A 16,363-nucleotide genomic window follows, 5' to 3' on the forward strand; every position below is an offset into this window, starting at 1 on the left:
TTATATAGCTCTTTATCAGGGGTAAGGGAAGCGAGAACAAACTTACAAGGGCCACACAGTAATATATGCTCTATGTCTTCTTGGCTCAGAGCTTTTTTCTCACTAAGGCCCATGGTATCATCATGTGGTCCTAGCTGTGTAGGGCAATTTTAATTCTGCATTTCTTTTTATTAAATATTTTATGTGTATGGTGTTTTGCCTGCATGTGTGTTCTTGTACTGTGTGTTTTCTCTGCATGAATGTCCTTGTACTGGTGCTCTCAGAAGCCAGACAAGGGTGCCAGATACCCTCAACTAGAGTAATAGAGGGTCTTGCACTACTGTGTGGGTGCTAAGAACCAAACTGTGTCCTCTACAAGAGTAGCAAGTACTCAACCTCTGAGCCATCTTTCTAGTACCAAAATTCTATAATTTTATAACACATGCTCAATTTATTTTTTCCAGCTCTACAAAACCATTTACTATTTGGATTAGAGCAGTAGTTCTCGATCTTTCTAATGCTACATACTTTAACACAGTTCTTCACGTTGTGGTGACCCCTAAACACAAAATTATTTTTGTTGCTAATTCATAACTGCTATTGTCATGGATTATAATGTAAATATCTGATAAACAGGATATCTGGTATGTGACCCCTGTGAAAGGGTCGCGACCCAAAGGTTGAAACCCACTGGATTAGAAGACTTACCTGATGTCAGATCTGATTGCCAAAGTATATCCAATGGACTATGAAATAATTTTTCTCTTAAAACACTTTTCAAAAAAACAAAAAAACAAAAAAGACACTCCCATCCCAATAAAACAGCCATCAGCCAGCCTACTGTTGAAACAAGAATCTTCCTTTGGGCATTGATAACAACAAGCCAGACTGAGGATGTAGAAGGATGTGGACAGATGGGTCCAACCTGGCACTGCCAAGCCACCTCTGCTCAGAAGGACTTCCTGGAAATCATCGTTGACTTTTCTGTCAAACATTTTATGAATACCTAATCGATATGACCTGATTTCCTAGGCACTCCACCAGCCAGCTTCCACAGCAGCAAAGGGGCGAGGGGGGTAGAACTTTTTTGTCTAGATAGTATTGAACCTGGCAACAGACCCCTCCGCCTCGTGGCTACTTCCTTCCAATTGTTTGTTGAGCAAGTGATGGGAAACATCTCTGTGATGTCATGAGCTTTCGGACTCTCAACTCAGGCTCTTTCCTTTAAATCTAAACTTAAAGCTCAGCAGTACAGAGGGTTTGCTTAATGTGTGCACGACTTCAGTTCCATCCACACCACTGCCAAACAACCAACAAGTAAATAACTCATCCTCAAATCAGAGAAAAAAGGGAGAAGGAAATGTTGAAATGCAATAATAATAATGCAATAATAATTCATGACACAGGAAGCAGACCACCTACATCCAAAGGTGATTAATTCTCTTTATTGGAGGAAAACAAGAAGTCATCAATCTCAGTATCATTATGATAGAAATCGATATGTATACATGATTGTCAAGGCAGAGAATCATTTGCTACATAGACCCATGAACAATTTTGCAGTGCCGCAAACCTATGGGGGTTAACTTCTTGCAGAGTTTATTACATGCATGGGATAAATGCAGTTTCCCTTCTTTTGCTTTTTCTTCAAAAAATTTTTTTGGACAAGCATGTATGAAAAAATCAAACCGATTGCAAGCCTGGTAATAGTGAGTTGGGTTGACCCTGGGTTTGATGGTGGAAGCTGTTGGGAAAACATGCCCACTGTTGGGAGAGAGCTGGATGAAGGCCAATCACATCATCAATAGTCACAGAAGCCAATTTAGACATTGTTCCAATGGATGTTCTGGAAAGAATGCACCTTTGGTATCTTCTCATCTGAATGTGGGACTAAGATAAATGCTCTCTGAAACATGCAGTCTTTCAAACGCAAGATGCTGATGTAATACTGAACAGTGTCTTATGTTGCCCAGAAATGGTCAAGTGCCTTGCAGGGAGAATCACAGCTTCTGTGGTGTGGGACAAACATCTGAGCTGATGTTCTAGTCCCTCCTTTATCTCTTTTGTAACCCAACTTCCAGCTCTGCCCCCTGGGCTTTGTCTTCCAAAGTGCAGGGTTATCCAGGAGGGCCTCAGAACCCTTGTCTGCTCAAATGAAGATTTTTCCCATTGAGAAGCAAGTTAACTAGTATTTGGGACTTTTGAGTAATGTCTTTGACTAAAGTCTCGAACATGTCTCTTGTTTTCTATTTTTCCCATCCATAAGAAAAATAAAATCACCTGTAAGTAATATAGTTTGATAAATCATCAGAGGACATGATAATTATACAACAAATTCCCCAGAGACAGAAGGTTAAAAACAGGTATGGAGAATGCAGAAGCGGCTTTAGTACAAGGGGTCAATGCAATTGTTTGTCCCTTTGGCTTAGAGAAAAACAGACACAGAGAAGCCATTCCACAGTTTGTCCATGAAACCAGACTCGGGAGCCACATGCTGAACTGAATGTTTGGCTTCCAAATGCACAGCCTTTGGGTTTGCAAAAGTGGAGCCCCTAAAGCCACAAGCTGAGCTGCTCCCACTGGGCTAACAGGGAAGTCGACACAGGGCTAAATCTTCCCTGCTGATTGTGAAGACTTTGGCTGCTGGCAGAAGGCAGGCCCGGCCGTGGCCAGCATGCAGGGCCAACTTCACAGCGGGGCTGGGCTCCTGTGCACACACTGGAGCAGGAGGCAGACCTTGATGCACTGAGACCACCAAGAAGGGACCTGGCGGATGGGGTGTGGCCTTTCCTCTTCCTTTCTTCCTTAGACCTGCTTGCTACCCAGGGTGGAAGTTTTCAAGCTAACTCACCTGCACACAAATTTCTGTAGAGGTAGCAGGAAATAAGTTTGCCTTTCAAAATTTCTCTTCCCCAACTTGGCTTAGAAAACAAACAAACTAAAAAAACCTCTCAAAACTCTCAATTCTGGAAATCAAAGGATTGGAATACCTTTTCTGCTTGCAGCCCCAACCCAGGACCAGATAACCCCTTAAAGAGCAGTGGACTACATACACATATATACATTGGTTTTTAATTTTGGAAACAAACTGAACAGTGTTTGGTCTGGAATGTGTTTAAGGAAAAGGCAAACTGTCGGAATGTGAGGAGAAGGGATGGGAACCTAGCGCTGGTCTGTAGGACATGCAAGCGGGGCCCGTATCTCACTTGCTGGGAGTGTGTGCCAACCTGGAAAACCTGTCATTTGGTTGTGAAAAAAGGAAGGAGCTGTCCTTCCCTGGCTCTCGCCTTCCTTCCTCATGGCCTAGGAAAACCCATCATAACACTTGTGCAAATCTTGGAAGGCAGAGGCACTGCTGGCCCCAGGTTTCCTGCCGGCAGCCTGGAATAATGGCACCAGTATGGTTTCCCCAGTGTGAAAAGTCAGTTCTGGCCATAATTCTGAGCAGGTCAAAGGGTCATGATACCCAGAGCTCTAAAATCCCCAGTCATTCCTACTGGGTGGGCTTCTCCTACTGTTTAAACAAGCTCATAAAGCAGACTATGCCAAGTTTTGCTTCCCATGGGAGGTCAGTTCTCTCAAGAGGGGACCAACTGGTTCCTTCTTCAGTGTCCACAGTGTTCTTGGCCTGTGGTGCAAAGGCATCTTGCCATCTACAAACTCTCTAGCCCATGCGGGGCACGGGGGGGGGCATAAATAGGTAAACAGAGTCTGGGATTCACTAGGCCAACTGCTATGTTCCCCAAATACCACACTCAGAGATTTCTGAAGATTGCGAGTTTCTCAAAACCACAACTTGTCGTACAAATGGAGGTGGCTGTCTTCTTAAGGAGGCTTCTTAGATGACATCGGGCACAGTTGAAGTGGTATGGCTGGAGACTCAAGGTAGCATTTTAGGAGAGACCCAGCATCAAGGTCAAGGGCAGGAATCCAGACATTTTGACCCATTTCAATGCCTTCTCCAGAGTCCTTTTCTTTCACACAGAGATGGGAACGGCAGTTGATCTTCTGGAGTCAGAGTCCCCTCGGAGTTAGAGGCCGTAGAAAGGGGTAAAAAGCAGCCAGGGCTTGTTACAAAGCCTGTGACACTCGGGTTGCTGCCTCAGTCATGACTGGGCAGCCCCCATTGCCTCAAGGGTTTGTGGTCCTGTCCCTCCAGCCTCCAACTGCCTCTGTCTCTTCCTAACCCCTACACCTGAAGCTCCAAACTCTACAGATCCCTTGATTAGGAATGACAAGCTATTGGCCTTGTTGGAACCAAAGAGGGCTCCCCTCTCACTCATTGCTGGTTTTCGATGAATGTTAGCTGCCCTTTCTGCCTCAAGTATGGGTGAAGGTCAGGGGTTGAGGGAGGGACAGGCAGGAAGCAGAGGGAAATATTCTGGAAATATTTCAAAATTTCATAACCAAGTGAAGAAATAAATATCCACTTGCTCAGAAAATGTGAAAAGGCTCTAGTGGGGGTGGCGTCAAGAGCCTGATATTAGGAAAGCAGTCTGAGAGGGGCCTGTGTGTTCAGCTAAGCACTACAGCTGCTAAGCATCCTGGTCATACATGAAATTCTCAGCCTATTGTCAGTGGAATCTAACACGAGTGATTGAGTCAAGACGTTACCATCCCATTTTCCAGGTCTTAAGACTACGTCCATTCTGTGGTCTCATATATTATTATTTAACAATACCAACTGGAAGTGAAACTTCGTCTTTCTCCCATGCTGACTTGCTCAAATAGAAGGCTCGGGTGGTACTTATTTTCACCTTTCTTAAGACAGTAGGAAATAACCCAAGTTAGTGACATGCTGTAGGTGCTTCTTGAAGACAAGCTCAACCTTATCTACTACTGAGCTGGCGATATCGATCATCTTCTTACCACCAATTCATGGAGACCTGATGTGTCAAGGTTGAACCAAGCATAGCTGATTGCAAGGTAGACACCTGCACCAGGACTTACTCTTCAACTGCTTTGTATTTATTTGTAGTTCATATTTATCTATATGTAGTCCATGTACCCATATATCAGCTCTATGAAATACTTTCACCACTAATAATGTTACTTTGTAGACATAAATAGTTACGTGTACCATACAGCATAAAGGTCTAACACATGAAAGTTGTCAAATCGGGTAAAATCCCCTACTTCAGCAATTAACTAAACTACTTCCATCCTTCCTCCATCCCTTCCTTCCTTCTTCCCTTTTGAGATAAGGATTTACTAATTAGCTTAGGATGCATAGAAACTGAGATCCTGCTACCTTAGCTTCCCAAGTGTTATAATTATAGCCCACCAAGCACAGCTGTATTTTTCTTATATTACATAAAATTGAATATTTCCATGATACTTGTTGGCAGGAAACATCCTATAAACTTCTTTTGAGTCACTTCTAGGTTTTCTTAAATACTATTTGTAATATTCATATCATTAGCTTTCTGAAGGATGGAGGAGGTGGGTAAGTCTCCAGACTCAGTGGCATTTGCTTTCCAACTGGGTCTGTTGTCATTTTAGAAACTCTTCCCAGAAGGTATATAGACTTTGAGATGACAGCTTCAACTGCTACTCTTTGGGTTTGTGTGGCAGGATTTCTCACTAAGCATTTGGGAGCTTATGAGACAAGTGGGAACAGGTAGACCAGATGTCTGACTGAAACTGCTCTTATATATCTTTGGGGGACTGGAGCTTCTTCCCTAGTGATACTGTGTGTGTGTGTGTGTGTGTGTGTGTGTGTGTGCGTGTGCGTGTGTGCATGTTTGTATGTGTGTGTGTATTTTGTATGTGTGTATGTTTGTATGTTTGTGTGTGTGTATGTGCATACACTTGCATGGCATATGTACTAAGGAGGACTAGGGGCAAACGTGTAGGAGTGACAAGCATGACTTACTTGTCCATCAGGACTTTCTATAGCTGACAAGCACATGAGAGAGGTATGAGGACAACAACCTCAGGCCTGTCCCTGGGCCATCAGGGACACCTATCACAGCCCATATTGCTAGGCTACCACTGACTGTAGTTGAGGCTCAGGGTTTAGACAGACATGAGAACGGAAGGGGAACACTGGCAAAACTGGCATTTGAGCCAGCTGCCTGCATTTCTGAGAACCTCCTGGGAGAATGTTTGCCCTGGACTACACTCCATGCCAGCTCTTCTTGTATATCTAGCCACTATGCAGGTCCTGGTTTTCTAGGACAATCCTAATTTTAGCCTTCGAGTTCCATATCCTAGGAAATCCTTCAGTCCCTGGCAAACCAGGGCACACAATGGCCTGACCACCCCCGTTACGTTTTATTTTAGACTTGTCTGGTGTAAGGGAAGGCTTTTGCACCAGCTGGACCTTGCTCTGAGGTGGACAGTATTCTGCTCACTTGGTGTCTTTCCTTACCACCGAACAAAAAGGTTTCTTCTTCAAGGCCTTTTCTGTCCCCTCTCTTGGATAATGTTCATGAGAGAATAGGGTAAAAATGTGGAGGGGAAAAGTGTGTGCTATAGGCCATTTGAAGGGCAGGATTAGAAATGAATTTTAAAAATTAAAACAAATAGAAATTCATTTTAAAAGTGCATAGCTAAGAACAGAGTTTCATCCATTATCCCCCATGAGAAATAAGGGTTTTGTGTGGTTCATTTTAAAAATAAGATGTCGGTTAGTCCCACCTGTAAGGGAGGCTCCTACACCTTGGCCGGGTGGGGATCCTGTTCCTGGAGGGCAGTTCACCTGGAATATGGAGCCTAGAGTTTAGGGCAGAGGAAACAAGCTTATTTCTTCTGTGGTTGCTGAGGGGTTCTCAGGGGAAGCTGCTCTTAAGGTTTTCTGCAGTGTTTCCCTGGCAAAAGCTACCTGGAGAGAAGCCAGCCCAGCCCAGGTGCTGGGTGACCTCCTGAGGAGGAGACACAGGGCAAGGAAACACAAGTAAAGTGCACTCAGCCTTGGAGACAGATTCTCAATCATCTTAGAATTTTAAAAAATACCTTTTAACTCCTCTTGGAGGCAAAAAAGAAAATCTCTTAAAGGTAACATAAAACCACTATTAAAGAGCGAATGAGAGAGGTCACGTAACTGACAAAGATCAAAAAGACATGTCTCAAAAAGAAAAAAATAATCCTAATGCAGTTAGGGATCCAGTGCAGTGGTAGAGAGCCTGCCTGTCATGCACAAGGCCCTGGGTTCAATCCCCAGCACTATACCCCCCTCAAAAAAAATCCTAATGTACAACATTTACCAATATTTAAATAATCCAGTTGAAACCTTTTTTTTCATGAAAAAAATACATCCTAGATGGCTGCCTACACTGAGAGAGCGGAAGTGGTGGAGTTGGGGGAGGGGAGCAAGAAGGTCCATTCAGTTAGAGCTTTGCAAGATTCGTATATACAGCACCAGATCCTGTGAAGTCAGCTCCCCTTGAGTCAGTACAGTTTGTGAGAAATGGACACATCAGAATTGCAGTATAAAATATGGCCATAAAAAACTTCTGCCTTCCAGTCCTATGCAGGCGCACCATGCAGGGTGGGTGGGGTCTCCAATGCTGGAGCTGCTCCGGTCTGGGGCTTCCCCTTCCCCGGCTCCGCCCCCTGGGTCCCACCTCCAGAGCCGGGTCACTTGCTTCCAGTGTGCCCTGTTGTCACAGTGGTGGGCCTGGGTCTCCTCTCAGCTCCGACTCCTGTGACCCCCGACGAAGAAGAAAGGAAACTACAGAGCGTGGAAGGTGCCAGACCTGCCAGGGACAACAGACACAGATGCTTAGAATTGAATTCACATTCCCATTCCCACAAAGAGGAACAAATGTGCTAGGCTAGATGGATGAAACTTGTCTGTGATTGCTAGGTATGCTACCCTCTACTCCCTAGCTAAACTGCGAGATCCTGGCCTTCTCATCATCCTGTAGGAAAATCCCCGCCATGTGTTCAATTGACTTTACTCTCTGGGCCAACTTTTAGGTCCTTTTTTCTTTATAATTATTGCTTTGTATTTAAAGATGATATGATATTCCATCACGACACATGATATCTGAGGCCCCATTTATCGAGTACTTTCTATATACTGTGTGCTGCACACCAGGATAGTGCACTACTTTCTATACTAGGCACCGGGATGGGTGTGGATTACACACCATCATTACTAGAATGTTCATTTCTTCCATTTTTTCACTATTTTAATTTGTGTATACTTGTGTTATGTTTGTATGTGTGCAGACAGCACATCTGTACCTGTGTGTGGATGTCAGAGGACAACCTCAGATAGATATGTTTAGCCACTCTTCATCTTGTTTTCCTGTTTGTTTCTGAGGCAGTTGGCTGAGTTGGTTAGGCAGGCTGGCCAGCAAACCCTAGATTTGCCTGTCTCCAGCTCCCTATACTGGGATTGGGAGCACAGGCCGCCATACCTGGCTGGGTTACATGGTTTTGGGGATCATCAGTGCATGACAAAGAATTTTACCAGCTGAGAAGAACAGACCATTTCTTACAACATCTCCATGGAGTAGGCATTTTTAGAATGCAAAAGGGTATGTATTCTGTTGTGGAATAATCCTTTTGTACACTGTAAATACGTATTATTCTCATTGGTAAATAAAAAGCTGACAGGCTGGTAGCCAGACCAGAAGTATAGGCAGGACAGTCAAACACAGAGAGAATGCTATGATGAAGAGGGGTGGAGTCAGGGAGAGACCAACCAGCTGCCGAAGAAGCAGGGCATGTAGAAAATGAGGTAACAAGCCATGAGCCATGTGATAAGCATGATAAGAAATATGGATTAATTTAAATGTAAGAGTTAGGTAATAATAAGCTTGAGCTATTGTCGGGGCATTTATAACCAATATAAGTCTCAGTGTGCTTATTTGAGAGCAGCTGTGGGATAGGAAAATTGTCTATATATGGCACTCACTGTCTGGCATGGATCCACATAAGACCTAAGAAAGTTCTAAAAAGGTTCTAAACACACAGAAAGGAAGACACACTGGATTCCCTAGTCTCTCATGCCAACCGTAGTACAGAGACACATCTCTGGACAACTGCCCACTAGATGAAACTGGCTGCCAACCACCATGAGTTAAGTGGCATGGCAGGTTTCTGCAATCTCTCACACTGGCTGCAGTACAGAGAGGCATTTCTCAGTTGCTGCTTTTAGACTTGAGTTGCAAGCACCAGTTCACTGCATGACAGATTTGGGGTTTGCTCATGCAGACAGAAAAGTTTAGAGATACACAGTAAGGACAGATTAAGATGGCAAAAACCTCTAAATGGGTTACAGTGTATTTAAAAATATACAAAAGCTTGGGAGAGAAAAGAGAAAGAGTATATAAAAGAGTTTTAGAATAAAATAGTAAAGTCCTTTAAAAAGAAATAGAATAATAAGAAATATAACAAGTCACATAAAGATGGAAAATACAGAGTCTGGACTCTGTATGTTAGTGTGCGGTCTTAAAATTTTTGGCTGCCAAGAGACCTTGAATTATGGAAACTGCTAGATTTAACCAACCTATACATTTTAAAAATGTCTTAACTTCAAAATTTAAGTCAAAGATCTGCTGTAGGAATTCCTGCTGTCAGTAGCCTTTAAGTTACCTGCCCACTTGGGCGTGGCCTCTTATACTATTTATGCCTATGTATAGCATATGTCTGGCCTCTTTTCCGGCTGTGGGATTGGGTTGCTGTTCCCTGTTCCAGCAGAGGATTGTGATCTGTGAGTCTACCCCTAATAAATAATTAATATTATTTATTAATAAATAATAAGTAATTAATATTATTTATTAATAAATAATAAATAATAGATATTATTTATTAATAATAACCCTCTATTATACTCAATTCTGAGCTAGTGTGGGATATTTTTAAGTGTCCTTCTTCAAAGATCTAGAGAAAGAGAGAGAGAGAGAGAGAGAGAGAAAGAGAGAGAGAGAGAGAGAGATATTATGCTTTTTTGCCATAGGAAATGAGAGGCTATCGGGTTTGATTGAGAAAGACCCCCCTGAAAATCCTGGCTACAAACATAAAGAAATAAACCTAAAAGAACCTCAAGACACATAATGTATATTTTATCTGTTCAAACACATAACAAAAAATCATCTTTGGCTGGCTCATGTATAATATAGTCTATACTTGTATTAATGTACATATAGATGTTACCTTTAAAAATTTATGTATTTTCGGAGCAAGGGGACCATACACCAATAAAAATAGATGTTCCAAATAATCCAGCATTCAAAAGAGCTTCAAGGTTGCTGGCTGAGAAGATCCAGCCCCACAGACTACTCCAGCCAAGACTTGACCATTATTCTAAATTTTCTCATGTTCCCTCAAACTCAGTGCCCCCGGTCATCATAAAGGCATCTAGAAAACTATGCCTACATTCCCAAAAGATGGGTTGTGGTTTGTGTTTGTTTATTATCATCTAAGGGGGTTCAGTTATAAATTGTTATTGGTTATAATTAAAAAAAGCTAAACAAAAGAGTTAAACTCAAAGATCTCTTATAAAAGGGGCATAGGATATAGAAATGATAGGATAAAAGATATACTTTATTCCAAAAATCAGCTATTAATCTGAGGATATTTTACATTAGTATGGATTTTTATTTATTGATACAAATTTAAAATTATTTCTACTATACTGTATGTATGTTTCTATTCTTGTTTAGGCTAGTGTGTTTATGCAACTCATTTAAAATGTAATGTATAATTAAATACAAATTAATAGTCATCTATAATAGTCAAACTTATAGTCATGTTAGGTATGTTTTCAAGGTCATACCAAATATATTTAGATAGACATATGGCCTTGAAACACTTCAAAGACCTACAGAATATGGCATTTAATATATAAAACATAATGCTTTTCATGACAGTGAGACATGTCTGGAAGCATCAATATATTTCAGGGAAGATAATGGACAGTAAAGAAACTCCATAAGGAATTTGCTTTCTTTATGGAAAAAGCTAATTATGTGGACAAAGAAACTGCCCTTGCCTCAACTGCTGACAGTTACTGTCCAAACTGGACCAGCAGGATGCAAGGAAGGCAATGGCTGAACTTTGCCAAGACAAGGTAGGACAATTCTTCAAAATTGTCTGCTTCACAGATATACTAGGCCTGTAGGCCAGAGCTGGGTGCCCAACAATACAGAGGAACTTTCAGTGATTATCCAGGCATCCTGATGTCCTTGTCATTAGGTAACATTTCATCCTTGTGGGGTCTCTGATGGAGTTAAAGACTAAGTAGTTACAGTTTTCCTTAGTTATGATAGAAAACAAATTAGGTATAAAACTTTAGACTCACCAAGATAAGAAAGATAATAAAGTATTTTCTCTAATTTTGCCAAATACAAATGGACTGGATATTGTAATTATAAGTCTCACTTAATAACTGTTCTGTTATATACAGTTTTACTATGTTAAAAATCTTTTATTTAATTAGACGAAAGGGGAAATACTGTAGAATAATCCTTCTGTACAATGTGAATGTATATTATTCTCATTACTAGCTGACAGGTTAGTAATCAGACAGGAAAGAAAGGCAGGACAGCCAAACACAGAGAGAATGCTGGGATGAAGAAGAGCAGAGTCAGGGAGATGCCAGTCAGCTGCTGAGGAAGCAGAACATATAGAAAATGAGGTAACAAGCCATGAGCTACGTGGCAAAGCATAGATAAGAAATATGGATTAATTTAAATGTAAAAGTTAGATAGTAATAAGTCTGAGCTATTGGCTGAGCGTTTTTAAAATAATCTTAAGTCTCTGGTTGGTTATTTCGGAACAGGTGGTGGGTTATTTGGGAGGAGACGATCGGAGCAGGAAGACTCTGCCAACAGTACCCCAGGTCCAAATTTATATTCCAGGAAGCATATTGTATCACAGGACTCTGAAATAAGAAAGTTCATGACTCCCACAAAATCTCCCCCAAGGCCTATGTTAGACAGTTTGGTTCTGTAATAGTGTTGTGTGGGGAGTAGACCATGAACACCCTATATTCATCAGGGGATTAATCCATTGATGAACTTAAAGTTGAATTGACTATTGGGATATGGGACCTAGCTGGAAGAAGTAGGTCACTGAAGGACAAACTATTCTCCCAGCCCTCTGTCCTCTCCTGTCTCCTTCTTTCCTGGCTGCCATGAGTGACCACGGGCAGAAAGGACTGAAATTGTATGCCAAAATAACACTTCCCTCCTGGAACATGTTCTTCTCTGGCGTGTCAACACAGTAACAGAACACTGACTGCCAAGGCCCTGGATGGCACTTAGTATGCAGCAGCTGTCGGACAACACATCCCTAGCCACTCCATACACTCGGACATGGAGACAATCATAAAGTAAGTATTAACATAAGCAGAGCTGTTGACGCTGGCATATGAATCTTTAAAGAAACAAGTAGTCAGCTGTGACGTTTTCTTTTGATTAAGGGTGGTAAGAAGTATCTATGCTGGCAAGTCTAGGTGACCCAGAGGTGTGCGATTGTGTCAGAGAAGCTCATGAAGATGTCCTAAGAAAATTTAAGAACTGTGTATGAGTTAAGAATGAATATAACAAGATTAGGATGACTCCTTTGGGGAGGAGGGATACTGGGGGCCAAACCCAGCGTCTTCTTAACTTTGTTTCATTCTAGGCAAATGCTCTACCACTGAGCTACAACCTAAGCCTTTGCTTTTTTGAGATGTTTTACTGTTGCTCAGGCTGGCCTTGAACTTGGAATTCTTCACCTACAGAGTGCTGAGATTATAGGTGTGTGCTACTATACTCAGCAAAAAAGGGAACCCTTTTTTTTAAGCCAAATAGGAAGGAGCATGATGCCCAATGGTTAGGAGGATGAGGGTTGATAACCTTCAAGGCAATGGTTTTGAGGTAGAGAACCACTGGTTTTCTCCAGTAGGAGATTAGTGTATATATATATTCTCTCCAATGTGTCATCATAGTAACAGAACACTGACTGGCAAGGCCCTGGATGGTTGTTATATTATGGTCCATATATATATATATATATATATATATATATATATATATATATGGAGTAGGAAAGAATTAAAAGAGTAAGTGTGCCTTCAAGAATATCACAGTTTTTGTAAAGATGAAGGCAAATGCAATACCATCACCGTGGCTTTTGTTGCAAAGTCAGTTTGGTGATTACAAATAAGTTCAAATACTCATCATCCCTGTAAAAACAACAACAAAAACAACAAAACCAAGACTTCAGAAACTAGTGCAACCAGGCCCTGAGGACTCTCCCAGCCCCTCACCAGCCCAGAGAGTGACTGTACAGTAAGGGATAAAACAGAGGAAAGAGAGAGACCAAGAAGTGCTCAGGCCTTATCTTTCGTTGTGTGGTACTTGTGCCATGGATTTCTTATCTTCAAATGGAAATGATTCTCACACAGGGTGGGTATTAATGTTGAATAATGTTCTAAGGTAATCATGAACATCAATGTTGAATAATGTTCTAAGGTAATCATGAACATCAAATGAGTTAGAACATTGCACGGTAAACCGTTGGTGCTCAGCTCTCCTGCCCAACCCGGACTCAACTCAAATGCCCGCTGAAGAATTCTGGGTTTGCTACATACGCACAATCTTTTTGGCTGGCCAAACTGAGGTTGCTTGAGACACTTGCATTTGAACTGTCCAGGCTGCTGCCGAGCTGTAGCCTTCGCATGTGCCTCACGACAGCCGTGGCGTTAAACGCTTGCTGAAATGGAGGAGAAAGGACAAAAAAGGGGAGAGGAGGAGAATAAGTTAGTTCAGGTAGTTGGAAAACACTCTGAGATTGCTTCCTTTCGCCTATCCAGAAACCGCAAGGGCTGCAAAATTTCTCAGATACTCTCAGGACACTTTAGAAAGAAAATTTCTATCATTCTTTTCAAAAGTACACACATTTATTCAACTCTCTTGCCCATTAAATTATATTTTGGAGATTAACTTGCTTCTGGCATGAATAATTTCAGAACAATAATCTATGTAATTTACAAACTGTGACTTTTAGAATCAAAAACATATATATCTTAATATGCAAGACTTTAAAATCATGTTTATTTTTCTGTAATTGGTACCTTTTTTATTTTTTGGCATAGTTGGGACTGAACCTTAAATTGTGTATATACTAAAAAATAGTCTACCAGCTCTCTTTATACTTTTTAATTTTGTGAGGCTTTTACTAAGCTGTCCAAGCTGGCTTTGAATTTGTAATCCCTCTGTCTCAGGCTCCTGACTACCTGGAATTACAGGCTTTTACCGCTAGGGCTGGTTCTGTAATTGATACTGCAATCTTAAGTATTGACATTACTTCCAATAATAAAGTAGGTTAATGGAATCTTTAATTTTTCTTTTCCTTGGAAACAGTGTCTTCACTGTGCAATCCTGGCTGGCCTGGTACTTACTATGTAGGCCAGGCTGGTCAAAGTCAGAGACTGGTCTTTCTCTCCCTCCGATTGCTGGGTTTAAAGGCATGCGCTACTGTGTCTGGCTCAATAGAACTAATTGTGTTTCTGTTGGCTCTCACAGCAAGACAGGTAGTTTTTAAATACTGATGCCTACTAGAACACAATCAATAAATGATCATGAATTGCGATGGTTTAAATTCATCGACTTTTTTAAACCAGGAAACATTGATGAGTTCAACTAGGTTTTTATGTTTCCCTTTTCTCCTTTCCATAACTTTAATAAAAGGGGACTATTTCAAGACCAGCAAAGTAAAGGGAGACAGGGACGGTTGTGCTGCTTGAGCAATACCAAACGAGTGAGAGCCTGCATGGTTGCTGTCTTTAAGCCTCAGATGGGAAACACCTAGTCCTTCCTCCACTTTGATCATTCCATAATTAAGTATCACTCAAATTTATGGTGCTGGAGAGCTGCCTCAATGGTTAGAAGCACTGACTACTCTGTCAGAGGACCTGGTTCCATTCCTAGCACCCACATAGAGGCTCACAACTGTGTGTGCACAGACATACATGCAACCAAATACCATACACATAAAATGAAATAATATATTTTTTAGAAAAATAAACTTAGCAAAAATTATTGAGTAAGGTTCTGGGGATTCCTGTTCAAATCTTCTAGGGCCAATTAGAAACGTAACATACTCAAATTGGAGAACCACTTTCTCCAGAATGGTTTAAGGTCCCTGGGAGTTTGGCAAACACGAAACAGACACACTTAGGACTTACTCTCCATTTGCTTTTTGCAAAATTCTTCCGGATCTGAGCGCTGACAGATTCATGAATGTTTTTGCTGAGGGCGGTGTCACCAGCAATCCTGAAACACAGGCAAAGAAACTTCCTCAGAAAGTGTTCTTGTGGCCATTGGGTCCCATGCTGCTGTCCCTGGAAGGCTCTCTCAGCCCCAGGGAAGTTGAAGCTGATGACCGGCTGCTGTCCTTCTAGGCTGTGTAGTTCCTAAGATGAACTGTCCTTAAGTTCACACAAGCCCAAAGCCCCACGTCCTACAGTATCTTCAGCATCCTACTCCCTTCCCAGGATCTACCAACGCCCTACTGGTCCACTCTCTACCTGTCTCTCATATTTTTTCCTCTTTTGAGCCCAGTCCCAGAAACGTTAGAATCCATGGTAGCTAGGAATCCTGAATGCACATCCCTGAGCTCACTCCTTTCTCCTCACCAACATTAGCCCTTCAGGGCTTTTCCAAGCTTTCGCTTTTTCTCCTTAGCTGGCCCTGGTTTCTGGTTTCCTTGTAGACAAGACCCCTACTACACATTGCCACCTCCAATAACTTTAACTCGGCTTGGCTAATGTTCTAGAAAGTTCCTATGGCTCCCAGGACCATGTCCACTCTATATTCACAGCCACAGGTGGGTTTATTGGAGCTCTTACTTTTTCCTAGCCTTCTCCCCCACTCCCTTTCTCATCTTGCTTCTCACTCTGCTTACAGTCTCCTTCAGAGTGGCCAGGAATTCCCTAAGGGCACATACAATGCAGACCATCCTTCTGGGCCACACATCTTTCCTTCACACCAATGCTGTCTTCCATATCCAATTGATTCTTCCTCCAGGTCAGGGAAAGCTCCCTTCGGCTCTAAACCTTCCCTGGAATTTGACCTGGAATTTTTCTCCCTAAACTGTTCAATTCTAAGTTGGTCTTTGGTATCTATGAAAGAAGTAATTGATCAAGGAAGGATCAGTTGATTATTGGCAAGGAAGCTGCAAGGCAAGCTTCAGAGTCCAGGACTACCTTTCTGGCCAGAAGGTACCTGCTATAGGAAAAAAAAACCTTTCATCACCTGGACATGGATTGCCCTGGACATAAAATGGGCCTACCACTGCAGAATGCCATCTTCAGTGGGTGTCAAGCATGAAAGGAATAAGCTCTGGGCTTGTTGAGACCAAGGCTCATTCTGTCTAGCTTCCCTTTCCCTGTAGAAATGCCTGAGGTCCAGGACCTAGACTGAGTCTGTGCCAGGCAGAT

General features: G+C 42.0%; 1 protein-coding gene across 4 annotated transcripts in view; it reads right to left on the bottom strand.

The window, feature by feature from the left end:
* Positions 1 to 1,452: 1,452 nt before the first annotated feature.
* The window catches only part of Camk1d (calcium/calmodulin dependent protein kinase ID), a 411,853-nt gene continuing 396,942 nt past the window's right edge, over positions 1,453 to 16,363 (bottom strand). For 2 of the 4 annotated variants that reach the window (XM_038335313.1, XM_038335315.1), the window contains 3 exons: positions 15,110 to 15,197; positions 13,518 to 13,635; positions 1,453 to 7,679 (listed from right to left, as the gene is read on the bottom strand). In XM_038335313.1, the coding sequence (XP_038191241.1) occupies positions 7,561 to 7,679; positions 13,518 to 13,635; positions 15,110 to 15,197 (325 nt within the window). In that variant the 3' untranslated portion in view covers positions 1,453 to 7,560. Of the gene's footprint in view, positions 7,680 to 13,513; positions 13,636 to 15,109; positions 15,198 to 16,363 lie in introns of all 4 variants that reach the window. The other 2 variants (XM_038335314.1, XM_038335316.1) reach the window with 2 other exon arrangements.

This window comes from Arvicola amphibius, chromosome 6 (genome assembly GCF_903992535.2).
Source record: "Arvicola amphibius chromosome 6, mArvAmp1.2, whole genome shotgun sequence".
NCBI classification, from domain to species: Eukaryota; Metazoa; Chordata; class Mammalia; order Rodentia; family Cricetidae; genus Arvicola; species Arvicola amphibius.